This window comes from Trachurus trachurus (genome assembly GCF_905171665.1).
Source record: "Trachurus trachurus genome assembly, chromosome: 11".
NCBI lineage: Eukaryota > Metazoa > Chordata > Actinopteri > Carangiformes > Carangidae > Trachurus > Trachurus trachurus.
Genome location: NC_139904.1, coordinates 8020135 through 8047726, shown reverse-complemented (window position 1 = coordinate 8047726; position 27592 = coordinate 8020135). Strand labels below are relative to the sequence as shown.

At 39.1% G+C, this 27592-nt stretch overlaps 2 protein-coding genes across 6 annotated transcripts; both read left to right on the top strand.

The window, feature by feature from the left end:
• The first annotated feature begins 516 nt into the window (after positions 1 to 516).
• LOC310993511 (H-2 class I histocompatibility antigen, Q10 alpha chain-like) lies at positions 517 to 27070 on the top strand. Of its 5 annotated transcripts, XR_014595738.1 has the most exons (11): positions 517 to 722; positions 1820 to 2092; positions 2339 to 2629; positions 3067 to 3351; positions 3489 to 3620; positions 4256 to 4282; positions 5516 to 5548; positions 6707 to 6766; positions 6926 to 6994; positions 7099 to 8597; positions 8759 to 9092. XR_014595738.1 is itself a non-coding variant. In XM_083981874.1 (10 exons), the coding sequence occupies exons 1-10, from the start codon at positions 650 to 652 to the stop codon at positions 7101 to 7103; spliced, it is 1248 nt and encodes a 415-aa protein (XP_083838000.1). In that variant the 5' UTR covers positions 517 to 649; the 3' UTR covers positions 7104 to 9092. The 5 variants fall into 5 exon arrangements, 3 of the variants coding, with proteins under 3 accessions (XP_083838000.1, XP_083838001.1, XP_083838002.1); XM_083981874.1 differs by having other exon boundaries at positions 7099 to 9092; XM_083981875.1 differs by lacking the exon at positions 5516 to 5548 and having other exon boundaries at positions 7099 to 9092.
• Positions 20174 to 25803, top strand: LOC310993898 (H-2 class I histocompatibility antigen, Q10 alpha chain-like; the record flags this gene model as incomplete). Its single annotated transcript, XM_083982372.1, has 6 exons — positions 20174 to 20344; positions 22867 to 23139; positions 23372 to 23662; positions 23868 to 24152; positions 24951 to 25079; positions 25571 to 25803. Exons 1-6 carry the CDS (start codon positions 20287 to 20289, stop codon positions 25801 to 25803), a joined length of 1269 nt encoding a protein of 422 aa, XP_083838498.1. The 5' UTR covers positions 20174 to 20286.
• Positions 27071 to 27592: the final 522 nt, after the last annotated feature.

The following is a 27592-nucleotide window of genomic DNA, read 5'->3' as shown; positions in this document are numbered from 1 at the left end:
GATGGAAGTAGCCTATTTGGGGAAACTTTTAAGTTTTTACAGATCCCTTAAAGTCCCAGAAGGTGTTTTTTTTTTTTTTTTTAATCTTATGACACATATGGCTGTAGCTACTACTTGTCCCCATGAGATAAGAACAAGATTAGAAAAAAAGAGAGCTCTCGACGGACTTAAGAGCTTCTAGGCCTACTTTATAATGCAAATAACTACAAATTATATAAACTATGAATGAATAATATACTTTAAACTGTGAATGCCAAATGTTGTCAAAAGTACCATATTTCCCTCTAATATTTCTACATGCAACTTTTTTCGTCACTAGGAGTGAGTGCGCTTGCATAGATGGTGCGCTCCTTATCAGTCTCCACCATTTTCTCCTGTCTGCGCTGCCGTCTGGTCGTCCTCCTAAAACCAGTTTTGAAGAAATCTGCCTGGCAACTAGTTCTGAATTATTTGATTGGTCGTGGCGCGCAGACAAACTATCAACAGTGTCTGGGGTAGGCCGCCGCCACGCACGCACGCACGCACTGCACCACTGTAGGCGCGCGCTGGGGCTGTGGGTTAGTGGCGCACTTCTCCTCTCGGCTGTAAACAGACGTCTGTCCTCGATTGTTTTCATTTTTGTAACGGAGTTTTTCCTCGTTTGACAACCATGAATCGACCGACGGCCTGGATATTTCTGTTTCTGTCGATATTGTGGCAGACCTTGGAGCCAGCTGTAGGTGGTAAGTTCTTCACCGCCGTCGAGTCGGTCACTTTGAGAAAACGAAACTAAACAGAGACGCTTCACCTCCATTTTACACCAGTTTACAGTCACAGCGAACTAACGGTTTGTTCAGCTACTGCTATGTTACCTCCCTCATCATCAGACCTCTCCCTTCCGAACATAATCAGCTGTCGTTTCCTGTTGTTTAGCCCGTTGTGAAGCTTATTCACACTGTGAACTAAAATGTAAAGTCATGAAAGGTTGAATTAGCTATGTTATGATATCATATCATTGGATCACATGGTTGAAACATGATATTATCAACGTTATATGTAACCTATAAATAGCCAAACCAAACACTCACACACTCGTGTTCATATTGAGTGTAAGCAAATGGCTACTTTGTACAATATACGTATATTGACTTTTTTGTTGTAAAATTACAGTAAACCCTCTGGTACAAAGTTAAAAACAAAAAGATTATGAAATGTAATATTTTAGACTAATGGACTTTTCAGTCGAGAGCCTAATGCTTGCCCAGCAACTAGGCTAATTCAAGTTTGAATAGCCTAGTTTTCTTGAAGAAAAAAAGATGGTTAAAGTTTCTAATTTGGGAAAAACAGTTGTTTTACACTGTCTTTGAATTGTTGATAGGACAAAATAACAGCTAAAGGACGAGGTGTGGGCTTGTAGGTTGAAAATTTGAGAAAACAATACTCAGATTAATGCATGATGAAAACAGTTTATGCCACCCTTTGATTGTCCCTGAGGAGGACAGAAAAGTTAAACAAGATTTTCATTCAAAATTATATAAATAATAAATTAATAATAATAAAAAATCAATAATTATAAAAACCCTCAAGTCTAAATAACCCAGAGTTACCCACCTATAGGCTAGGTCTTAACATTTAGTTTGATAAGTATTTTTGACATTTCATCCATTGTTTATTAACAGTTGCTCATAAATTTAAATCTCAAAGGCAAGTGTAGGTACTTTCAAAGGTGGTAGAAAAGTAGATCTTTAAAAATGCTCATCCAAACCTGTGAATCAATCCTATTTGTCCTGATAGACCTTGTGTTATAAAAGTTTGTCTGTTCTTTCTGTGTGATTTCCAGAGATACATTCCCTTACCTACATCTACACGGCCCTCTCAAAACCAGTCAGACTCCCTGGTATCCACGAGTTCACAGCCATGGGTCTGATGGACGACAGGTTGATCGACTACTTTGACAGTGAACACCAGAAGAAAGTTCCCAAGCAGCCATGGATGAAAGAGAAGCTTGAGGCTGATTACTGGGATAAAGGCACACAGTCCCGCCAGAGCAAGCAGCAGTGGTTCAAAGTCAACATTAAGATCCTGATGGATCGAATGAGACAGAATGAAACGGGTAAGATGTGGGGATTTGAGGGGTTAGGATCATCTGTTGATGACTCTTTATGGATAATTACGATGGATTATAATAAATAATAATAAAGTGTTGGAAGATAATATTAGTTCTTATTTGCTGAAACCAGTTTCAACTGCAACTTTTGCTACATTTATTGAAACTAATATTGTTTTTACAATACAATATTATGTATGTTTTGGGGTTTTCCTTGTGGTCAACAATTTGTCTTACTGCTCTGTCCCATAGACATCCATGTCCTTCAGTGGATGCACGGCTGTGAGGGTGAAGTTCAGCCCGACGGCAAGTTAAAGTTTGCTCGTGGCATGGACATGTACAGCTATGATGGAGACAACTTCCTGGCCTTCGATGACGCCAACTCTGTCTGGGTGGCTCCAAATACTGCAGCTCTGGAGACCAAGAGAAAGTGGGACAATGTCCAGGTCCTGAAAGAATACACCAAAGGCTACCTGGAGAATGAGTGCATGGATTGGTTGACCAAGTTCATGAGTTATGGAGAGCAACAGCTGAAGGCTGCCTGTAAGAAAGATTCTCTTTTCAGTACTAATAGAATTTGTGGAACCATCCTTAATAATAGAGGGAATAATTGGCCAAATATTAACAATTGAATAAACAGTAACAATTAATTAATGATTTATTACTTGGATATTCCACAAGGTTGTCTAATTATGGCCATTTCCTGAATTGCTGTATTTGTTAACGAACTTTATTAGGTTCCCATGTGGCAACAATTTCCATAAGCAAACATTATGTAAGAATTTTTTTTGATCAAATCCAAATCTTTTTAAGACCTTTTAGGAACTAAATTTATAATCAAACTTGAGGGAACAGTGCATTCAAAAACCATCATCTTCAGAAATTGTTTCAAAAAGATAGGGAGTTATAGACTCGTTGAAATAAATAAAAAATAATGACATGATGCAAACAGGAACTCACGTAATGTTTTCTCCTTCCAGCTCCACCTAAGATCCACCTGTTTGCAAAGAGCTCAAAAGTTCAGACCAATGTCATTTTGACGTGCCTGGCAACCGGTTTCTACCCAAAAGACATCATACTGCGGATCAAAAGAAATGGCCGTATCGTTGAGATTGAAGATGGATTAAAATCCTCAGGTGTTCGTCCAAATGAAGATGAAACTTTCCAGAGGAGAGACAGTGTGGAGATTTTGAGAAGTGACAAGTCTACATACACCTGTGAAATCACCCATGCGGCTTCAGGAGTATATGTTGACAAGTCGTGGGGTAAGAATGCTTCTTGCTGTTGTCCAAACCTTTACGTATCAGATACAAGTTGGACAGTAAATTGAGTCTTTCAACTAGAATTTATGTTGAATGAAGAAAACTGAACATAGAACTAATGTGAATGTTTTCTGTTTTAGATCGCGTAGTTTTTGATCCAGAGTCTGGAGGAAAAGGAATCATCATTGGTGCAGCTGCGGGTGTGGTGGTGCTTCTCTTGGTTGGTGTTGGTGTTGGACTGGCTTTGTTCTTTAAGAACCGCCAAACCGGTGGTAGGTGCAGTGCACACACACTTGTCAGTATAATGGGTACACACAGCCACAACCAATACAGTCAAACAGAAAAACAAGAACAAATACTACTTTTTTTTAAAAGTGTATGAATAATTTGCAATGTACCGTACTTTCTGGACTATAGAGCGCACCTGAGTATAAGCCGCACCAGCTAAATTTTAAACAAAAATACATATATAGGCCACACTTGAATATAAGCTGCAGGTTTTCATGTTGTAACATGAGATATTTACACAGAAAGACAGTAGGGAACTGTGCAAGTCCGCTCGCTTTTCCGCTGTTTTGGTTACGCTCCTCTTGCCCATGTGCATTTGTTTACAACGAAGCCGGCGAAAAATCAATAAATGATAAAATAAATTCATCATCAGATAAGATTCAAAGATCTGGTGTTATTTAATTTTAGATCTCAGTCACACTGAATCGCAGTCCTGTCAATCATTATGAAGGGAAAGACTTTCCTTACTCTTCAGTAATTGAGATGCAGGTTCATAAAACTCACAATCTCTTCTTTCTTTAAAGAATTACAACAGATTTCATCCATTTTAAAGCAAAACATGAATTCCTAAAATAACAGTTTTTGATTTCCTTGTTAATATTTTGTTCAATGACAACAGGTGCTGGCGAGAAAATGGACGTCAAAGGTAAGACATTTTTTTTACTGATCTACATAAAGTATCTGTAGTTTAAAGCAAACTGGTGGAGACATTTTAAATTTGTTGGGTTTTATTTACAGCAGTGGATCAATCCATATTTAGTGCACGAATATGTGAGAGCGGCAGTGTGTGTGGGAGTCATGCATCTGAATTTATTTATCCTTCTTTTATTTAATTTTTATCATCATTTATTTATTTATTTGTTACCAATAGTATATGATAGGATTGGGCGGTATCCAAATGCTGATACCGTTAAACCTCCTCCACATTTAACCGCGGTATACAGTATTACGTGGCCAATCAAAAATCATTTTGTACAGCTCAGAAGACGGAGTCGCCAACATGTCGTTCAGAGATGGAATAGCCTACCAAACACCACATGAGAATACTGAAACAACAAAAAAACATGTGCATAACCAAATAGCTCATTACAAAATGTGGATGGCGCTGGTAAAAGAAAAAAAAAGAGAGATGGCGCTGTGCTCTCCAGCCCATTCACCTGCAGCTGCACAGACGAGCTGTCAGAGTAGCACTCTGCTGTTCCTCTCTTCAGCCTGGTGTTTGGCTGCACTTTGTATTTATAAAATGAGTTCAACATTAGAAGATCTAACATCAGCAAAAAAAGAAGAAGGAAAAAAAAAAGCATCGGCACAAGCCTACAAGACACACATGATAACTATGGCAACATAGTGCTTCAAATCTAGCCATGGTTTTTGCAGAAGTTGTGTTTTTCTTGAGGACTAACTCACTAATGTACAGTATGTGCACAGCTTGCCGTCTTTTCCTCTCTTTCTTCTCTGAGCTGTCACGTGACGACTAACATCCATCAACATTATCAAACATCTCCCAAAAGGAAAACATTAAACTACTGGAGTTAAATTGAAACTCAACCACACACATGTAGGTGCTGGACATACAAACATTATTTAGGCAGTAAAATACATTATATTTAGTAGGTTCAGACCACTATATGAGTGCACTGCAATTTTTTTCTTTTAATGACTGTAATGAAACTGATACCGTTGCTATTTTAAGATACCGGTATACCTTATTACCGCCCAACCCTAGTGTATGAATGATGTGAACTGTGCATTGGCATGTAAACAGAATAACTTTAAATTTAGTTGTACTGCTTTTTGTGCAGTGACAAACTGATTTGTTCAATTCAGTTGATTCAATGTTGCAGTCACATGGTTCATCGAAGTTTTATTTTATTTACAGCTTCCACGGTATACGTTATCGTGCCTCCCCTAAGTAAGTGCTTTATTTCTCCAAGTTGAAAGGTTTTGCACAGTGGTGTGGCAAAATAAATAAGGAAACTTGAAAATCTGTCTAAACCAAATTCAAAAGTAGTAGATAAGTGTAAGGTTAATTATGTCCTGAAATCCATGATCAGCAAAGAAATGCACTCACACAGAATATAGCATAGTACATCACCAACCTGTAAAACACCACATGGACACCGGCCTTATACACAACTCTACTTTCAGGCTGGAGACCCACCTATCTACTCACATTGAATAATGTTGTTTATTCTGCATCAGGGTTAAATTGGAAATCAGTCAAAATGACATGGGCCAAACTGGTTTAAAAGTATTTTGGAACCACTGACATTGGCAGCCCATGATTTCAGCTATAGGATTGTGTAAATGAATTGAACTGAACTGAATTCTACTCACCACTAACCCTTGTCTATTGGCGCTTTTCCACTACACTTTCACGGCACGGCATGGCTCGGCTCGGTTAAGGTGCTTTTCCCCTACAGTTGAGTTCTCCTAGTACCTCCTCAGTGGGGGCGGGGTCGATCGCGGGGCCGCATTGTCCATCTCTCTTGTTTGGATCCGCTCGTCAGTTCCAAACTCACTCGTCTGCACCTCGATTACGGACCACAGTGTGTGGTTTTACACACAGCATCATTTGACTCGGGTGAAGGAACAACAGTCTCAATACAGATCAGTGCTCGCTGTTGCCGCTGTGTTTTTGAAATTTCTGGGTTTGATTCTCATGTCGGACGTAGTGCTCGCACTCTTCCACTGACGACGCTCTGCCCAATTGGTAGAAGGCAGTTGGCTGACGTCACGTTTTAGTATGGCTTCGGCTCGCTTGGAACCAGGGCCGAGGCGGTACTAAAAATGGTACCAGGTACCAGGTACTAAGGCTAGTGGAAAAGCAAAAAAAGCGGGCCGTGCCGCGCCATGCTGCACTAGTGGAAAAGCTTCATAAGTTGAATGTGTATAATGTATAGTGTGTATGTGGAATGTCTGTCTCTGCCAATACAGAACTATGTGCTGCTATGCTGTGCCGAAAGCGAATTCTGCCGACTTGTTGTGCAGTCTTTAATAAATGAATCCTGAAATGAAAAAAAAAACACAGATGTAAAAATTGTTTCTCTCTCTGTATGTGCTTGTGTAGCCTCTAGCGACAATTCCTCTACATCTAGTGACAACTTTGGAGACAATCAGCCACCCAAAGGTAATCATGCAGTGTTACATAATTGAAAACTGTATTAAAGAAACAAGGTATGTTTTGCTTATCCTCACCTTATTGATTTGAAGTGGGTTCAAAATGATGGTGGTTCATGCACAGTCTATATATTTATACATACCAAAATACCTTTTCTTCTCTGCACAGGTTCGACTGACTCTGTCAGCAAAGGTAGTGCTGACTCCGGTCACGGTAGTGCTGACTCTGCTAGCCCTGGTAAGTATATTAGCTGTATGAACAAAACATAAAATACATAATAATATCAACAACAATCAATAAAGAAAGTAACACATCTGTTGATTTTTCTTTCTTCATTCTAGCATAATGGTCCAGGCAACAACAACTCAAGCCCGAAGAATCATCACTACTGTACAAGAATTGGAATGGTGTTCTCACCATCTGAAGTTTCTACAAATACTAACCAGTCTGTTACTGACAGTGAACAGTATTATACACTATGTATTTAAATAAGCTAATAAGCATTTCTAAAATAATTTGAAACTACATCAGTGCTACTAGTTCAACTACATTTCTATTTCGTATTGTGGTCGTAACGTCAGTATAACTCAGTGACGTCCACACAAACTACAATTCCCCAGACATTTCTAAACCTTAAATGCAGCTTTTACATCCCATCATTCTGCTGATGCCAGTGAATCGTCTGCGATTTCAGAGCAACAGTATTGGAATAAGATTGGACTGGAAACATGGAAAGTAATAATGCTGTTTGTGTTTAATATGACAACAACAGGTCTACCATGTTTATAATCCTTAAATATTTTGTCAAATAAGTAGGCTTACATTTGCATCACTGAAGACATTGTTACAGACGTTTTTAGTATGAATGAGTGTGAATTATTTTAATATTATTTTTTAATTATTTTATTATATAATTAGAGAGGTATTTCTGCTGCTGTGCCCTGGTGACAGAGGAGGATGTCATGAATGTCCAAGACATTTCATGAATGCGTGTTTGATGGTGAAGAGATCAAACACGCATTAAAGGACACACATTATCAAACATCCACAGACATTTTGCCAGCAGAAGAATATTTATTTATTATTGATCACTACATAGCAATGGCTACTAGTCTACTACTTTTGTCACTTTATTGTAGCTTAACTTGTTACATTTTTTCTAGTGAGTAGCTTCAGTGTGGTTAAGCCAGGTTAAGTGTGGTCATTTTATGTAGACTAACTTGTATCTTAGCTCACTACATGTTCCAAGTACCTTACTGAACAGTGCTAAGTGGAATGATAATGTGAATTTCCAGTGCAAAAAGAACCACTGCTTTGTGTAATGTTGAAGTTAGATGAACACAAAAAGGACGGTATAGGTAGGGATGTGTTTAACTTGTGAGGAATAAGTGCCTTTTGAAGAGTTCACGTGTGTTTATTTTTGTTAATGGACTACAACATGGAAGTCATGGCCTATGAACAAGTTTTGTAGTTTGAAGTGGGTTTATCTTTTTTGTGGTTGCACTGCTTCTAAAACTAGACTGTCCTGTGCTTCACATGTATTTATTCATCATGTTACTTTTGTGAAAAAGATCTTTCAAACTGGGTGGGCAGTGCTGTGAAACAGTATTTCCCCCCTTCCTGATTTCTTTCCTTGCCCCCCCACCCCCCATATTTGTCACACTGAAATGTTTCAGATCATCTAACCAATTTTAATATTATGCAAAGACAACCTGAGTAAATCAAAAATGCATTTTTTTAAATGATGATGGTTGAAAAAATCTAAAAAATATACTAAACCTAATAACTGACTGTGCCACTCTAGGCCGCAACTAATGCAATCAAGCATTTGTGATAACTGGTAATAAGTCTTTCACAGTGCTTTGGAGGAATTTTAGGTAGAGAGTAGAATAAAGGAGTTAGTTACAGAAGAAATGCCTTAAATTTGAGCCATTAAATATCAATAAATCTATGATATGTGATTGTTAAGACACATGAAACAGGGTTGTGTGTTAAATGAAGGATTGGTCTGAATTGTATTTGTTTTTTGTCTTTACATACAAGCTATGACCAACATGCATGCTCTTGGTCAAATATGAAAGTGTTTTATGTGAGGTTTAGTGTTGTTTTTCTGTTGTTTTATTATTATTATTATTATTATTATTATTTTGCCAAAATAAATGCACTGCTCACTTATAAGACAAATAAAACACATTTTCACTAAAGTTGTGTGATTGTGTGTAATTATATGAAGAATGTAAATAATCTGAGGAAAGCTGAATGGAAGCTCTAAATCTAATAAAATTGATTTTTTAGAGGTTAAAGGTGGTTTTGAGAATAAAAATAACCACTTGCACTTTAGAGTCTGTTTCTGTTAAGCTAACCTGGTTGAAATTAATTAACCATTTAATGACCGAAATGAAAACTCTAGTTATTTTTTTCACAACTGCCCCTGAAACATTTGAGAGTATTTAAGTCATTCACCATGTAGGCTGTGTGATCGTTTCTGTGAGGTGTGTCAGCAACGTCTCATCCTTTAAAACGACCGCTTCCCTGGTGTTTGTTTCCACTTATCATCTTAGTGTCTCTGCTCCGCCTCCAACACCATAGATTTGTTTTGTTTTGTTTTGTCAAGCAGCATCTCTCGGAGGTGCTCGTCTGCGTCTCCAGGTGAGCGACAGGTGACAGACGCAGGAAACAACAGACTGTTGTTAATGGTGGGCGTACATGACCTGGGGGTCTGGTAAAAACGCAAAATAAGAGTTTTAAAAAGAGTAAAAAAAGGCGCTGTTCTGAGATTACAATGCCTTTCATCATGATCTTGGTCCTTCTCGGGACAGGATTGACGGTTAACAGCGGTAAGTGAATACTTTTTTGGAAAGGTTAATGTGTGTCACGTTAAAAATTAAAGTAAATGGAAGAAAATTAAAGAGATTAAAGAATATAATGACACAGCCAAAGAAGAGGAAATAATCAAATCTGAAAGTAGCCTAATTGTCAAACATGATGCTGAAAACAAAACTATGCAATGATTGAGTTCATTTTGCCTTTCTAAAGAGGTCGACAACCACTTGGCAAGTTGGTTAGCATGTCCTTTATGGGTGAGTGAGTGCACATCCGTTACAGCAGGTCTGGCCATTCCCCCCACACCCAGACTCTACGCTGGGGCAGCACAAGAGGTAGTCTGCAGTGGCGTTATTCTTGCCTGGGATGTGGTACTGTGAACCGTATGGTTGCATCACACCAGGTAATTTGCCCGTTATTGTCCTTCATCTTCTCCAGACATTGTAGCCCCTTGTGGTCTATCTCCAAGGTAAACTGTCTCCCCAGGAGGTAATATTTGAAAGAGTCCAGGGCCCTTCCTTCTGCACAGTGGGGTAGCGGAACAATGTTCAACTAGGCCACAGGATGGTGGTCCTCTTTTGGTCCCTGCGGGAGCACTGATCCAACACCCCTCTCAGATGCATCAGTTTGTAGTGTCTTTGAAAGCTGACTGCCTCGACTGTCCACTGGATGTGGTTGGGGCATCTTGAGCCAGTGAGATCAGTCAGTAGAGCAGCTCTAGCTGAGAAATTCAGTATGAACCAATGGTAGAAGCCAGCCATCCCAAGGAAAGATCTAAGCTGCTTCCTAGTTTGTGGGAGAGGACATCATTGAATTGCATGGCCTTTGTGAACTTGTGGTTTTATCAAACCACCTCCAATGGTGAGGCCCAGGTATTCTGTTTCTTTTCTGGTGAGGACACTCTTTGATGGATTGATTGTCAAACTTTCTGACTGCAGGTGCTTCAGAAACTCCTTAAATGATCATTTCTATTTCTATTTTTAGCATAAAATATGATCATTTACTCACCCAGACAACTTTGGTGTCATTTGGAGTCGTTTTGACGGAATTAGTTCCAGTGGAGCTGCGCGTATCCGTGTAATGCGAGAACATGGGGCACCCAAGCACAGCCTCTATATAACGCATTATCTGCGGCGAAAATATTTTGTTATGATATGCTGGTGCTATTCCCCTCCGAGCCCATGGTGGCATGTTATCAACATGCTGCACCTGTAGGTTGACCTACTAACCTCCGACCTGGATGATGTCATCTCCGACCGCTGCCCAGCGCGGCTAACTTGCTACCACTAATGCTATGGTTCATTTCTGCGTGTTTCTGACTTGTCAGAACAAAATGAGCAGCTGGATGAAGTTCAGCTTCCACAGGCTTCCTCTCCTCAACCTGGACTCACTAAAGCTCCGGCTAGTTGCGCTAAAAATGGACCCGAATGCCGAAGCGGAATCATTATTATCAGAATGAGCCGGGCAGCGGTCGGAGATGACATCATCCAGGTCAGAGGTTAGTAGGTCAACCTACAGACCACGGATGTTGATAACATGCCACCACGGGCTCGGAGGGGAATAGCACTAGTGTATCATAACAAAATATTGGCGAAATGAACGAGTTTTGCAGCGGATAATGTGTTATTTAGAGGCTGCATTGCGTGCCCCGTGTTCTCGCATTATACGGAAACGCGCCGCTCGGGGGCTAATTTCGTCAAAATGACACCAAAGTTATCTGGGTGAGTAAATGTTCGTATTTTATGCTAGAAATAAGGTCCAGGTTGTAAAAAAATGGAAATTATCCTTTAAGGTGTCCCAAATGCTCCTCCCAGGTGCTGTAGATGACAATGTCATCAAGATATGCACATGTAAAGTAGGAACCCACAGGGCCTGGTCCATCAATCTTTGAAACGTAGCACGCGCACCATGAAACCCAAACAGTAAAAAATTAAACTGGAAAAGCCCCCAGGAATTCTGAATGCTGTCAGCTTCCAAGACTGCTGGGTCATGGGCACCTGCCATAGCCTTTGCAGAGGTCACTCGTGGTCAAGTATTTTGCTTTCCCTAGGTGCTCAATGAGATCATTAATCCATGGAGTGGGGTATGAATCAAACTTAAGATCACCCACGGCCCCAATGGCCACGGTGATGGCCAGTTGCTCCAGCCGCACCGCTGTGGTGACAACCCGCGGCCCTGCTGACGACGACCCACGGCCCCAGTGGCCACGGTGACTCACTCCGCTGGCTGACGACCCGCAGCCCCAATGTCTCCGGTATTAGCAGCAATCACAACAGTGGCGTGGCGCGGCTCAGGCCTGGTCCATAGCAGCATGAACGGCCGCTCAATCCAATGTCCATCAATAAAGGTAGTTTTTGACTTAATGTAATAACTTGAAAAACTATTTAATGTCAGAATGCCTCCTCATTTCCTGTCCCTCTCAACTGTACTATCGAATAAAGGCATGAAAAGCCAAAAAAATACAGGCTACTTAAAAAAAAAAAGAATCTAAAAACTTAAGATGTTATAGGCACAAATAACATATTCCACAAGAAAGAAAACAATTTATGAATACGATCAAAATAATAATAAAGATCATGGGAGGCGTCTTCAGTGGAATTTAACTTTGCGAGCAACATTGAATGCACGAGGCAGTCGACAGTGAAGCAGGAAACTAATGCAACGAATGTTTCGCAACCGCCATAAAACGGAACAAAGAGGAAGAAGAAGCAGGAAACAGACCGTCGAGTATCGCGGGCGGACACAGAAAAGAGCCCGGACCTGGCTGGGGTCGGGTAAAACGACAAAAAAGAGTTTTAGAAGGATTAAAGAGACTCTGTTCTGATCATCATGAAGTTTTTCACCGCAATCTTTGTCCTTCTCGGGACAGGATTGACGGTAAACAGCGGTAAGTGAAGACTTTTTGGCCACGTTAATGTGCATTAGGTTATAAATGAAAGTAAACGGCAGTTGTGACGTCTTAAAAAATTCATGCTTCTGCTTTGTTTTTTGATTTGAGAATTTTAATATCAACGATAAATTGTTGATTGGTTATGTAATGTGTATTCATCACGTAGTTCTGGTAGGCTAAATAAAACAGCCAAGGGAAATTTAATCGAATAAATGCGAAAATATTCATCAAACCAACATGTCGGTGCTACAAACGAAACCAACACAACGTGCTCTTATCTGTAGCAGGAGCTTGCGACAGTGATTTAGATGTTTGAAAGTTAAACAAGATTTTGAAATTGTATAAATAATTAATGAATAATTATTTTTAGAAAAAACAATAATTTAAAGACCCTCAAGTACTCAAATAGCCTTTTTAAATGCATCATTGCATATTTGTTATTGGTTCTGAAGGCAAATATCTCATTTCGATGCCGTAGTAGACTAACAAACAGCTAATTTATGTACTCTCTTGAAGGTAAAGAACACATTTCATCTAACTTCACACCACAAACTTCCTGTGCGATGATTCGAAAAGAACACGGATGTGTTATGGCCTAATGCGGTAAATTTGACAAAGACAAACGAAAGTGAATCCAAACCATCAAAATTTGGCTTCTTATTAAAAAATGACCAATTTCCTATTAAAACATACGGGATTGGGTAAAATGCCAGTTAGCTTAGCTTCTGTAATTTAGACAATAATGGTTCCGGTCAGTATTTTGGTAAAATTAAAAATGTCTGTAAAGAATAACCCAAAGCTTCAAATCAATAGGTCTTACCATTTAGTTTGATGAGCCTGGTGAGATAAAGGTGGGACTATTTTAAAAATTTCATTCAATGTTTGACAATCTCAAAGGAAAGTGTCAAGTTTTTTTTTATTCATCCAGAGCGTAAATATTTAGATGTACCACTTTCACAGGTGGTAGAAAATATACTTAAGTGTTCATCCAAAGCCTGTGAATCAAATCTATTAGTCCTGATAGACATTGTGTTGTTATAAATATTCATCTGTTCTTCCTGTGTGATTTCCAGAGAAACATTCCCTCACCTACATCTACACGGCCCTCTCCAAACCAGTCGAACTCCCTGGTATCCATGATTTCACAGCCATGGGTCTGATGGACGACAGGTTGATCGACTACTTTGACAGTGAGCACCAGAAGAAAGTTCCCAAGCAGCCATGGATGAAGGAGAAGCTTGAGGCTGATTACTGGGATAAAGGCACACAGTCCCGCCAGAGCAAGCAGCAGTGGTTCAAAGTCAACATTAAAATCCTGATGGATCGAATGAGACAGAATGAAACAGGTAAGATGTGGGCAATGTGAGGGGTTAGGATCGTCTGTTTATGTTTCAATTGTAACTTCTGCTACGTTTATTAAAACCAATGTTGTTTTTATGAAATTTTGTAATGTATGTATCTGTGTGTTTCTTTGTTGTTCAAAATGTGTCTTACTGTTCTGTCCCATAGACATCCATGTCCTTCAGTGGATGCACGGCTGTGAGGGTGATGTTCAGCCCGACGGCAAGTTAAAGTTCGTTCGTGGCATGGACATGTACAGCTATGATGGAGACAATTTCTTGTCCTTCGATGACGCCAACTCTGTCTGGGTGGCTCCAAATAGTGCAGCTCTGGAGACCAAGAGGAAGTGGGACAATGTCCAGGTCTTGAAAGAATACACCAAAGGCTACCTGGAGAATGAGTGCATGGATTGGTTGACCAAGTTCATGAGTTATGGAGAGAAACAACTGAAGGCTGCCTGTAAGAAAGATTTCTCTGTCAATTAATGATAAATTACTAGGATATTCCACAAGTTTGTCTATTTAAGGTGCGTTCACACCGGACCTTTTATTTTTGTCGCTATCGCTCGTATCGCTCCGGAAAAAAAACCGCTCCGTCGCTCAGCTGCATTCGCTCATCAATTTGCCCTAACCCTAACCCACAGAGCCACAGACTCGCATTTTCGCTTTGATGACGTCATGCCCACTGCCATGTGTCTCTGTTTACACCGGCACCACCGGGATTATGGCAGCCAATCAGCGCTGAGCAACGAGCGACTGACAGCCGGAGAGTTGGGATTTCTCATCTCGAGCGACTCGGTCGCTGTCGTTCGGAGCCCCAACGATTTTTCGCCTGAGCGATTAACAGCTCAATCGCTCGTTTGCATTGACTTAACATGTAAAGCTTTATGGCCATTTTCGTAACTATTATATTTGTTAAGGAACGCAAGACCTAAAATCCATGTTGGAACGCGAATCATAATCGAACTTGAGGGAACACCATATTCAAAAACCATGATCTTGAAAAAAATGTTTTGGAAAAGATATGAAAATAAAGAATAGTTGAAATAAAAGTAATGAAGGGATCCAAACAGGAACTCACTTTATGTTTTCTCTTTGCAGCTCCACCTCAGATCCACCTGTTTGGAAAGAGCTCAAAGGTTAAGACCAATGTCGTTTTGACGTGCCTGGCAACTGGTTTCCTCCCAAAAGAAATCACACTGCAGATCAAAAGGAACGGCCGTATCGTTGAGATCGAAGATGGATTAAAATCCTCAGGTGTTCGTCCAAATGAAGATGGCACCTTCCAGAAGAGAGACAGCGTGGAGATTCTGAGGAATGACAAGTCTGCATTCACCTGTGAAATCACCCATAAGGCTTCAGGAGTAGATGTTACGGAGTCATGGGGTAAGAACATTCTTCTTACTGTGTGCATGTACATTTTTGTATTTAAGATGATAAGAACTGTAATGTAACTCAGGTATGCAATATGGACATTATTGCAGAATATACTGACAACATGTCTGTAATGTCTGAAAAGTTGATTTAAATGACCCCACCAACAAATGTTGAATGTATGTCCAAAGCCAGAACACTCAACACTAGATCTTAACCATAATTTCTATCAGTGACAGTGACTTACCAAGAATTCGACAAAAAAGACAGGTTATCAGCAGGTTAATGAACCAAACCTATACTAAAAAGGCCCAGGTTAGACAACCAGATGTGTTTCTTTATTGAGCAGACTAAAACCATAAATTTGTCTTTTGGTTTGGCTCGTGGTGCACCACAGTAACTCTAATCTTCCCAGGAGATAACAATGTCTTACTTGAATAGGATTGGATCAATTTTTCTGTGTCACACAGTCGGCAGATGGGAGTGCATACAGAGGAGACACATATATATGTACATAATTTTTGTCATGAAATATTAGCATCACCCTCACTTAAGAGCTACACATCCATAGCATATCATATATTACATTGAGTCTATCAAATAGAAATGATGTTGAGTGAAGGAAACTGAACATGAAACTAATGTGAATGTTTTCTGTGTTTTAGATCACGTAGTTTTTGATGTAGAGTCTGAAGGAAATGGAGCTGTCATCGGTGCAGTTGCGGTTGTGATGGTCCTCTTGGTTGTTGTTGCTGTTGTCGTGTTGATTGTGTTGTTTAAGACAGGCAAACTTGGTAAGTGTACACACAGTGGTCAGTATGAAGCCGAAACTAAAGGAGTCTGATGAAATGACTAGAATAAATACTACACCATTGCAAAATTAATGATGTTCACTAAAAATGAGCCATAAATCACAGATGTTTATTTTTATCCACCTCACTTATATCTGTGGATTATGGAGGAGGTAATGAACACCTCTTAATAAATTGCAATACAATGTAGGTGGTTATTTGGTTCAGACATAGGATTTTACTAAAGGATTTCCTTTAGCCTTTTTCCTTTTATCACTCGAAGACGAGGAGATGTTGCACTACATGGCCCATGGGGAATATTTACAGCAGCAGATTAATTCACATTTTAATATTAGTAGATATAAAAGACCAGCACAGAAATATTACACAGGGAAAAAATACATCCCAACCTGTAAAACACCACATGGACACAGGCCCCAGCTCTAATTTTATCCGAGTCTGGCTGGAGACCCACCTGTATATTCACATTCAGTCTGTTTGTTTGTGTATTTGTTAGGTTTTTGTTGTTGTTGTTTTGAGTGGCAGCTTTTACATTAGGAGAAATAAAATGAGCCAATATTTTAGTCCCACTGACCCGGTGTCAGCCAGAGTTTTCTGATGTGTCACCATTTTATCCTTTTGTGTAGGGAAGAAGCCCAGTGATTCTGACTTGTCTACAGGCAGTTCCAACTGTGGAGAGCTAACTCGACCCCTTAATTAAGGTAACCATGCAGTGTTAATTGAATACTGTATTAAATAATAAGGTATTATTGTTCATTCTGACTTCATTAATATTGTTAATTTTTCTTTAGCATAATGGTCCAGGCAACAAGAACTCAAGCCCGAACAATCATGACCTCAAGAAAAGTTTCTGCAAATACCAACCAATCTACCAATACAACAGATTGACAGTGGGTAGACATTGAAAAGGGGACTTTGAAAATGATGAAAATTAATTGGTGGTGTCAAAAAGAACAATCAAGTCAAGAACAGTCAAAAAGAACAAAGTATCTAAATAAGCAAGTTGTCCACTGCATTTCTAGAGGTTTTTGGAACGACTGTCTCAACATTTAAGAATGACAATGAGAAAAAGAAAAAAGAACTTTGCGCAATGAAGTAAAGTGAATCCAAACAGGACAGTATAGGGGATAGGTTTTTAACTTGAGAAAGGTAATTGACTTTTGAAGAATTCTTGTATTTTTGCTTATTTTTGTTAATGGAATGGAACATGGAAGTCATGGTCTGAAAAAAAAAATGCTTGTAGTGTAGACAACTGCTGTTTTTTTATGGCTGATGTACTGCTTCTTAAACAAGATTGTCCTGTGCTTCGCAGGTTTTTATTCATCATATTGCTTCAGTAAAAAAAAAAAGGGATGGTGGGTGGGGTGGGGTGGTTAAAATAGTAAGATTATGTTACAATAAGGGCTCAAAGTCCTGGGGCTGTATTTATCAAGGGTTGACTCATGAGTAAAAACAATTCTTTGCTGAAACCTGCACTTAGTTGTTCACACTCTTAGCGAAGTGTAGGACTGAATCGCTGAATGGAATCCCTTATCCAAGAATATATCTTCAGTATATATCTCAGTCAATAGTTAAAGGTTGGGTTGGAGATCTTATTCTGGATCATTTTTAGAAATCCTCTTAAAACCCGATACCCGATTGCAACTGAGTAAATAAAGGCTTTTTCACAAAAATGAAAAAAAAAAAACTTGCCTAGGGAACGAACAAGCCTTAAAAAACACCATCCAATCACGTACAATGTCACGTTGTAGTCAATTGGATCGTGATGTGTCGATCAAGCTACCCTCTCTCTCCCTCGCTTAAAACAAAGTCTAAGAAAAAGAAGAATAAGTCTGGGGCTACTAGGGCAGGGACCACTAGAGAAACCGCTTAAAACAAAGGCCAAAGAAAAAGATGAATCCGAGAGTTTCAGAGCAAAGCAGAAAAGAGAAAGAGTGAAGGAGTATACAGACAGCTTGTATGCCATAAGTATGGAGTTTTTTATCAATCGAAACTTTTAATAGTGCTCCACTGGGGTCCAATGTTACATTAAAAGCCCCTGAAATAAGCATAATAGGTCCTCTTTAATTCAGTGTTACATTGTTGCATTATTCTAGTGACGATAAATCGAAGCATTCTGCCATGAAAGTTCTGCTGTGCAAGGTAATTTGTGAGATGACGTCCCTTATTAAATCTGTGACATGAATTGATACCCGCTGTGTCCAAACGATATCATTCGATCAACTGAATCAGACAAAGCCAGACCGTCCTTCCACTCCTCGAAGATTTGCACGCATCTCCTAACCACTTAGGACATCCCTCAAGGTCTCTTAAATATCTGGGGGAGTAGGAGTGATTCTTTTACTCGGAAAAAGTTGATAAATAGCTTTTATTCTTAAATTTGAGAGTAGGACTTAATTCTGCAAATTCTCGGCACTTAAGACTAAAATGGCACTCTGAGACGCTTGATAAATACCGCCCCTGGTATGTACAGTTTAATATAGAGTATATAGAGTTTTTGCATATTTGTCACACTTAAATGTTTCAGATCATCAAACCAATTTTAATAATAGACAAAGAAAACCTCAGTAATTTTCCACCCTCGGTGGCAACAAATGCAATCAAGTGTTTGTGATCACTGGGAATGGGTCTTTGATATCACTGTGGAATTTTAGGTAGAGAGAAGAATTCACGGTTCCATCAGTTACGGCAAGTCGTCCCGGCCCGGCCGCTTTCCACAGCCAAACTGGCCGGGGAAAGGTGACCCTGACTGGGGGATACCGGGATGTTCCTAGGCCAGACTGGACGTATAATCTCTACACCTAGTCCTTGGTCTTCCACTTGAACTCAGGTCAAACATGAAAGTGTTTTGTGTGAAATGTTTTCATTTATTCTTTTTCATTTTTTCTTTTGCTATATAAATGCACTTTTCTGCTCCATGAAAATACAAATTAAACCTCATTTTTACAGTCATGTTCCATGGCTCATCACCATAGGTGAGGGTAGGTACTGACCGATAGATCAAGAGCTTTGTCTCTTTTGACTCGGCTCTCTTTTTGTTATGACTGTGTAGTACAGCGATTGCAATACCGCTCTCGCTCCAGTTTCATTCTGACTCCTTAGTAAATGAGATTCAGATATAAGAATAAAAGAAGAAATTAAGTGCAATCATGGATGATCACTCTAGTGCCTTGAATTTGGTTTCAAAATATGTGATTGTTACAGTAGGAAACACTGGGTTGTACTGTACGTTAAATTAGAGCTTTGGACTGAATTGTATTTTTTTTACTCATAAGCTATGAAATATAAAAGTGTTTTGTGTGAAATGTATTCATTTACTCTTTCATTTTTGTTGTATTTGCTAACAAAACGACACACTTAAAGATTTTCTGCTTGCTGAAAAGACAAATTAAACATTATTTTCAACAAAGTTGTGACATTGTGTGTGATTTCATGCCTATGCACATTTAGTCTCGCTGACTCTCCTCCAGAGAAGAAGGACATGCACATTAAACTATATTTAGGATGTAAACAATTTGGGCAAGCTGAATTGAAGCTGCGTATTGAAGCTGTGTAACTATACTTTTAACCCACATGATATTAAATATATGATATTTTAACTTACATTTCAATCACATGGTTTTTTAATACCCACCTGAATTAACCTGAATTAGATCACATGATTTACTAAATGCTCAAGTAGCCCACAACAACCCACACGACACATGACACGATGAGCTCACCAGCTCCTTCTTCTTTTTAGAAACAAGTCTCAGTCCTGCGGTCTCCAAATCCCAGTGTCTCCAAACCGTCTTCACATACTACTGCTCTCCTCTCACCATCCTGAGAGTGCCACCAATTCTGCCTCCAACTTTATTATAGGCTATTTTATTATTATTTTTTATTCATGTTGTCGTCTTGTTTGATTATTGTCTGGTTCTGTTGTCTCTATTATCCTGTCATACTGTAGCTCATCTTGAACAATAAAAGAGAGAGAGAAGCAACCTTTTAATGTCATTTGGGTTTTTTTAAAAAGCATTTGAGAAGCTGTGACCACAACTGAGCAATAACAATAAAGAACTTAGATGATTAAAACGGATGATATAATCCATCTAGCAAAAATAAAATATAAAATAAGTCGTTGAAAGTGGGAGGCGTCTTTAGAAGAGTTTCACTTTACGAGCGACATTGAACGCACCAAACAGACGGAAAAGCAGGAAACGAACACGGAGTAAAGATCCCTGACCTGGGGTCGGGTAAACAACAAAAAAAGAGTTTTAGAAGGAGTAAAGAGACGCTATTCTGGTCATCATGATGTTTTCCATCGCAATCTTTGTCCTTCTCGGGACAGGAATGACGGTAAACAGCGGTAAGTGAAGACTTTTTGGCCACATTAATGTTAAAGTGCGTCACGTTAAAAGTGAAAGTAAACGGCTGTTGTTGTGACGTCTTTATAAATTCAGACTTCTGCTTTGTTTTTGAGTTGAGAGTGTAATTATATCGACGATAAGTTGTTGACTCGTTTTGAAATGTGTAGCCTAAGTAGTCCTCCTGGTACATTAAACAGCCAGAGAAGAGGAATTTAATCGAATAAATGTGAAAATAATCTCAAAGAGTGAGGAGTTGTCGTCACAGCTCAGAGCCCTAATACATCCATGTCAGAGCCCCGCCCCCCTTCTCCGCCATGATGGAAGGATTCCGGTGGCAAAAGCCATACTAGTCTATGGGCAAAACAAAATCGTCTACTCCGTAATTTACTGTTTTACAATGCCGGAAATCACTGCTGTGTTAAAAACTGCTCCAGTGATTTACTTTCTCCTTATTCTTTCTAGTAATTTGTTGATCTGTTGGCGCAAAAAAGAGCTAGAATTTAGTCCGTCTCTGTGATGTTCTGATGTGTTGCCCCTGGCAACCGATAGCGTCTCCTTCCATCATGGCCGACCATAGGCACGTGACTCCTCACTCTCAATAGGGGAGAAAGGTGATGATAACTCTAGGGGCCCAGCGCCCAGTGGGGCCCATAAAAAACCCCAGTAGTCTAATCTTTGTATGACTGATTTATTCTGCGTAAGACCCTGACTAATACTCATAGTACACTGTAAAAACTCAACATCTTTCCAAGAATATTTGTCTTATTTCTTGTCCAAATGTCTCATTTCTAGTCAAAACTAATCTCTTTCCACTTAAAATAATACTCATTACCTAAAAATTAACTTGTATTTAGATAATTTTCACTTAAATTCACAATAAATAGAAAAATCTGCCAGTGAAAGTAAGGTTTTTGTGCTTGTAATAAGGAAGAAAAACTTGCTCCACTATCAGATTTTTTCTACTTATTCCAAGTGAAAATATGCTTGAAAGAAGTAAAAAGTGTCTAAAAACAAGCTACTTTTAATATGATGTGTCTTATTTTAAGTAGAATGAGATTTGTTTTGACTAGAAATTACATTTTGACTAGAAATAAGACAAATATTCTTGCTAAGATACTTGAGTTTTTGCAGTGTAATGCTGCATTAGCATCAAAACAAAGAAGGCTAAATAAAAACGATAATACATATGTAGTCTAAGAAAAAAAAAAGGAAAAGTTAGGGGGAGGGGCCCACTTTAGTATTCTTTAAGAGGGCCCAGAATTCCTAGCAACGGCCCTGGATGTTGCAAATGAAACCAGCGCAACGCGGTCATAATTAGTCTCTTTGATGGAGCTCATTTCGCCTTTCTAAATATTAAATCTAAAACAAGAATATGTTGGATAAGAAATGTATTATATTACCACAGTGGAAAGCATGGGTTGTTTTTTGTTTGCTTGAGGATTTACAAAAGTAATTGGTGGAATATCAAAAAAAAAAGTTGTCTGTTAAAGTTGATTTCAACTATCCATTATACACATCAAGTGAAGACAATATGGATAAACATTTAAAAGTGTTTTGAAGCAATCTTGTAGCAGAATGATGACTGGTGTATCAGATGTAAATTTGGTCCTATACGAGGAGTTTTGGAAAGTGTGGGTGTAGATTCATCCATATTTATATGAGACTCTTTTATAACCAAAAGCAAACTCCTCGGGGTCTCTTTAATAGAAATTATTATAAAATGTATTTAATTTTGTTTATGTTTTTTTATTTTATTTTCTATGTTCTCAAATGATCACTACTTATTGATTTCAACTGGAACCTGAATCTTTAAGAGGTTACGTTAGCCGTTCTAGGTGTTTTCCGAGAAGCCCACACAAGGAAATGCAACGCCATTACATGCTGTTGAGGTCTTTGGCTCGACTTCAAAACACCACCCTTTGACTGTCGCTGAGGTGGATGGACAGCATTGTTGAGATATCTCTTATGACTCTTAGCCTATAAGTTGTGTTAGCTTCATTGGTACCAGATGATTAATAGAAACGTTTTTTTAAAAATACATTCTCTGTGCGTTCAAGTTATCACTACTTATTAATTTAAACTGGAAACTAATTTTACTAAGTCGTTGTAGGTGTTTCAAGTACACATGGAAAACGCAACGCCATTACACTGTCCTGTAGTCTTTGGCTCGATTTAGGAACGCCGCCCTTTGAATGTTGCTGAAGTGCACAGACAGCATTGTTGACATATTCTTATAACAGGTCACAATCATAACTTTGGTTTCCTCATTCTGTGGCACTCGGTGAGGTAAATGTTTGAATAGTTTTAACTTTCCATTCGATGTTCGACGATTGCTCATTGATTAAAACCTTAAAGGCAAGTGTCAAGTGTTTTAATTCAACCAGAGCCTAAATATTTGGATGCATTTTCGGAAAAAAATACTTAAATGTTCATCCAAAACCAGTGAATCAAATCTATTAGTCCTGATAGATAGACCTTGTGTAATAAATATATTTTTCTGTTCTTCCTGTGTGATTTCCAGAAAAACATTCCCTTTCCTACATCTACACGGCCCTCTCCAAACCAGTCGGACTCCCTGGTATCCATGATTTCACAGCCATGGGTCTGATGGACGACAAGTTGATCGACTACTTTGACAGTGAGCACCAGAAGAAAGTTCCCAAGCAGCCATGGATGAAAGAGAAGCTTGAGGCTGATTACTGGGAGAAAGGCACGCAGTCCCGCCAGAGCAAGCAACAGTGGTTCAAAGTCAACATTAAAATCCTGATGGATCGAATGAGACAGAATGAAACAGGTAAGATGTGTGAAACATAGGAATACTGTACGTAATGGTGCTTATTTGCTCAATTGTTTTGCCACATTTATTGAAACCAATAATGTTTTTTGAGATCTTGTAATGTGTCCTGTTGGTGATTTCTCTCAATGTTTAACCAGCAAACCTCTGCGTCATCTTATTATAATTATTAATGTATATGTATATGTGTTTTTTTGTTGTTAAAAATATGTCTTACTGCTCTGTCCCATAGACATCCATGTCCTTCAGTGGATGCACGGCTGTGAGGGTGAAGTTCAGCCCGACGGCAAGTTAAAGTTCGTTCGTGGCATGGACATGTACAGCTATGATGGAGACAACTTCCTGTCCTTCGATGACGCCAACTCTGTCTGGGTGGCTCCAAATACTGCAGCTCTGGAGACCAAGAGGAAGTGGGACAATGTCCAGGTCCTGAAAGAATACACCAAAGGCTACCTGGAGAATGAGTGCATGGATTGGTTGACCAAGTTCATGAGTTATGGAGAGAAACAGCTGAAGGCTGCCTGTAAGAAAGATTTCTCTAACAATTAATTATGAATTTGGTAACTTAACTTGGACATCCACAAGGTTGTCTACTTATGGCCATTTCCATAACTATTAGATTTGTTAAGGAACGTAAGACCTAGAATCCGTGTTGGAACCCAAATCATAATCAAACTTGAGGGAACACCATATTCAAAAACCGTGATCTTGATGTTTTCTCTTTGCAGCTAAACCTGAGATCTACCTGCTTGCAAAGAGCTCAAAGGTTAAGACCAATGTCGTTTTGACGTGCCTGGCAACTGGTTTCCTCCCAAAAGAAATCACACTGCAGATCAAAAGAAACGGGCGTATCGTTGAGATCGAAGATGGATTAAAATCCTCAGGTGTTCGTCCAAATGGAGATGACACCTTCCAGAGGAGAGACAGTGTGGAGATTTTGAGAAGTGACAAGTCTGCATTCACCTGTGAAATCATCCATAAGGCTTCAGGAGTAGATGTTAAGAAGTCGTGGGGTAAGAACATTGTTCATACTGTTTGCATATGTTAACATTTCTGTATTGAAGATGATAAGAACTGTGATGTAAATTAGGTTTACAATACAATATTAAAGCAGAAGTAAGCGATATTTTTGTGTTAATATAAGTCTTAAATAGTTATATCTTCCGACAGCAATCACTTACATAGAGTGTTTGGTCTGAAACACGGGTCTCTCAGTCCCTCTGCTCTGCTCTGAGCCGAGGAGAAAACTTTTCTCGTATCCTACAAGTTTTATCCAATGAGGAGAGAGAACGGCATGCAGGGCTGTGTGTGCAGCCAAGTGATGTGCGTGAATGTGGTGACGTAGGGACGAGGACCAATAGATCCATGACGAGGGCGGGGGCTGCTAACTCCATCGGCTGACAAGACGTTATGGTGCGTTCAAGGCAACTCGTAACTCGTGTTTTTCCGACCTGTGAAGTCGTACCAGTTCGATCTGGTACGAGTTCACGGGTCGGAAGTTACGAGTGGCCGTTATAGTGACTTTCACAGGTAAAACCGGTCGGAAAAACACGAGTGGGTTGCCTGGAACGCTACAAAGTCGTAAGTTGTGACTTGAAGCTGTAATTTGCGGTTTCAAAAGCCTGCCTGGAACGCAGCATTAGCCAAAACGACCGGATCGCTTACTTCTGCTTTAAATATATGTCCAAAGCCAGAACACTCAAGACTAGTAGATGTCCATGAAGGAGAATCTAGGTTTACCTTCAGTTGAGAGTTTTAAAATATATATATATATATATATATCTTAATCTTGAATGTTTTTTGTGTTTTAGATCACATACTTCTTGATGCAGAGTCTGGAGGAAACGGAGCAGTCATTGGTGTAGCTGCGGGTGTGGTGGTCCTCTTGGTTGTTGTTGCTGTTGTTGTGCTGGCTGTGTTGTTTAAGACAGGCAAACTTGGTAAGTGTACACACAGTGGTCAGTATAAAGCCGAAACTAAAGCAGTCTGATGAAATGACTAGAATAAATACTATGATGTTCACTGAAATGAGCCATAAATCTCAGATGCTTAATTTTTATCCACCTCACTTATATCTGTGGATTATGGAGGAGGTAATAAACACCTCTCAATAAATTGCAACACAATGTAGGTGGTCATTTGGTTCAAAGGTCAGTCATTATTTTATCATGGATGTTAGAGTTCATATTGATTCATAGTCCTGTCAATCATTGAACAGGAAAGACCTTTCTTACCCTTCATAAACTGAGCTGAGCCGAGGTTTATAGCCGATTTTAGGATGAAACTCTGAACATAACCGCTAACCGCTTTGCATATCTCGCTAATAAAATGAGCCAAACTGGTTTAAAAATATGTTAGACCCACTGACCTGGTGTTAGGCACAGTTCTCTGATGTGTCACCATTTTATCCTTTGTGTATGTGTTTGTGTAGGGAAGAAGCCCAGTTGTCCTGACTCCAAGTCTACAGGCAGTTCCAACTCTGGAGAGCAAACTAAACCCCTTAATCCCAGCACAGGTAACCATGCAGTATTGTTGTTCATTCTGACCTCATTAATATGGAGAGGGTTCTCAATTATTAGATCCAAATTAGTGATATGCTTAGATATGGCCAGTCTCGCCCAGAAAAGGTCTGCTATGTGTTTACTATTTATTCCTGATTCCTGAACATACACTATGTTCATACATAACAAAATGCCTTTTCTTTCCTCCGCAGGGTCAGGGGACTCCGGTGTCTCTGGTAAGTGTCTTTGTTGAATAACCAAAAGCGATTTCCAAAAATGCCTTCAAGTGATATTAAATACACAAAAAATACATTTTTAAAAATCATTGAATAAAGAAAGTAACACATCTGTTATTTTTTCTTCAGCATAATGGTCCAGGCAACAAGAACTCACGCCCGAACAATCATGACCTCAAGAAATTGGATGGTGTTCTCATGATCTGAAGTTTCTGCAAATATCAACCAATCTACCATTACAACAGATTGACAGTGGGTAGACATTGAAAACTTGACTTTGAAAACCATGAAAAAAAATGAAATTGATGGTGGTGGATTTGTACCTACAGTTGTCAGGCTTCTTAATTCCTCTGCAAATGGTAGATGAGCTGACAGACAAATGAATTTCACTCTTGGGATTAATTAAGTAATTTGTATTGTATCGTTAAAAGTATGTAAATAAGCAAGTTGTCCACTGCATTTCTAGAGGTTTTTGGAACGACTGTCTCAACATTTAAGGATGACAATGAGAACATACATGGAAAAAAGAACCACTGCTTTGGGCAATGTTGAAGTGAAGTGAATCCAAACAGGACAGTATAGGGATGGGTTTTTAACTTGAGAAGGGTAATTAACTGGTAATTGATTAAATCATGTATGTTTGCTTATTATTGTTAATGGAATGGAACATAGAAGTCCTGCTGCTGTTTTTTATGGTCAATGCACTGCAGTCCTGTGCTTTTTTTTATTCATAATGTTGCTTCAGTGAAAAAGTTTGTCAAACTGGGTGGGAGGGGCGGGATGGTTAAAAGAGTAAGATTATGTTAAGTTGTATTTGTCAAGCTTCTTAGATTTACTCCTAAGAACATTGCTAAGAGTTGACTTATGAGTAAAAACAATTCTTTGCTGAAACCTGTACTTAAAATGTAGTTATTCACACTAGTAGCGAAGTGTAGGACTGAAACTTAAGTCTCAGTACTATGTGCCGTAAAAACAATTTTAGATGACATCACTCGTCTATATGACCAATCGCTGAATGGAATGCCTTATCCAAAAATATAGAAATGTCTCAGTCAATAGACGAATAGTCGATGGGAGTGTATATCCAATAATATTTTGACAATAATCTACAAAATAATACAAAATATACACATTGGGATAATCTAATCTCTCCAATTCATTATAGGTGACCTATTATGCTTTTCCAGCTTTTTAGGCTTAAAAATATGATGATGAAAAATTGATAAAAAGCTACTCTTAAGTTTGAGAGTAAGACTAAATTCGACAAATTCTCAGCACTTTAGACTAAAATGGCACTCAAAGGCGTTTGATAAAGAGTTTTTGTCACATTCGAAAGTTTTAGATCATCAAACCAATTTTAATAATAGACAAAGAAACCCTCAGTTTCCACCCTTGGTAGCAACAAATGCAATCAAGTGTGTGTGATCACTGGAAATGAGTCACTGTGGAAATTTAGGTAAAGAGAAGAATTCATGGTTCCATAAGTTATGGCAAGTCGTCAAGGCCCAGCCGCTTTTCGCAGCCAAATTTGCCGGGGAAAGGTGACCCTGACTGGGGAATACCGGGATGTTCCTATAGGCCAGACTGGACATATAATCTCTCCACCTAGTCCTTCGTCTGCCACTTGAACTTAGGTCAAACAATAAAGTGTTTTATTTGAAATGTTTTCATTTTTTCTTTTGCTAAAAAAAAAAAAAGCACTTTTCTGCTCCATGA

What these genes read in the sequence shown, in the direction of transcription:
- LOC310993511 (XM_083981874.1), top strand. Translation starts at nt 650, where the DNA reads ATGAATCGACCGACGGCCTGGATATTTCTGTTTCTGTCGATATTGTGG. An exon ending in CTTGGAGCCAGCTGTAGGTG is followed by an intron (nt 723 to 1,819) that starts GTAAGTTCTTCA and finishes TGTGATTTCCAG; the next exon opens with AGATACATTCCCTTACCTAC. An exon ending in AGACAATCAGCCACCCAAAG is followed by an intron (nt 6,767 to 6,925) that starts GTAATCATGCAG and finishes TTCTCTGCACAG; the next exon opens with GTTCGACTGACTCTGTCAGC.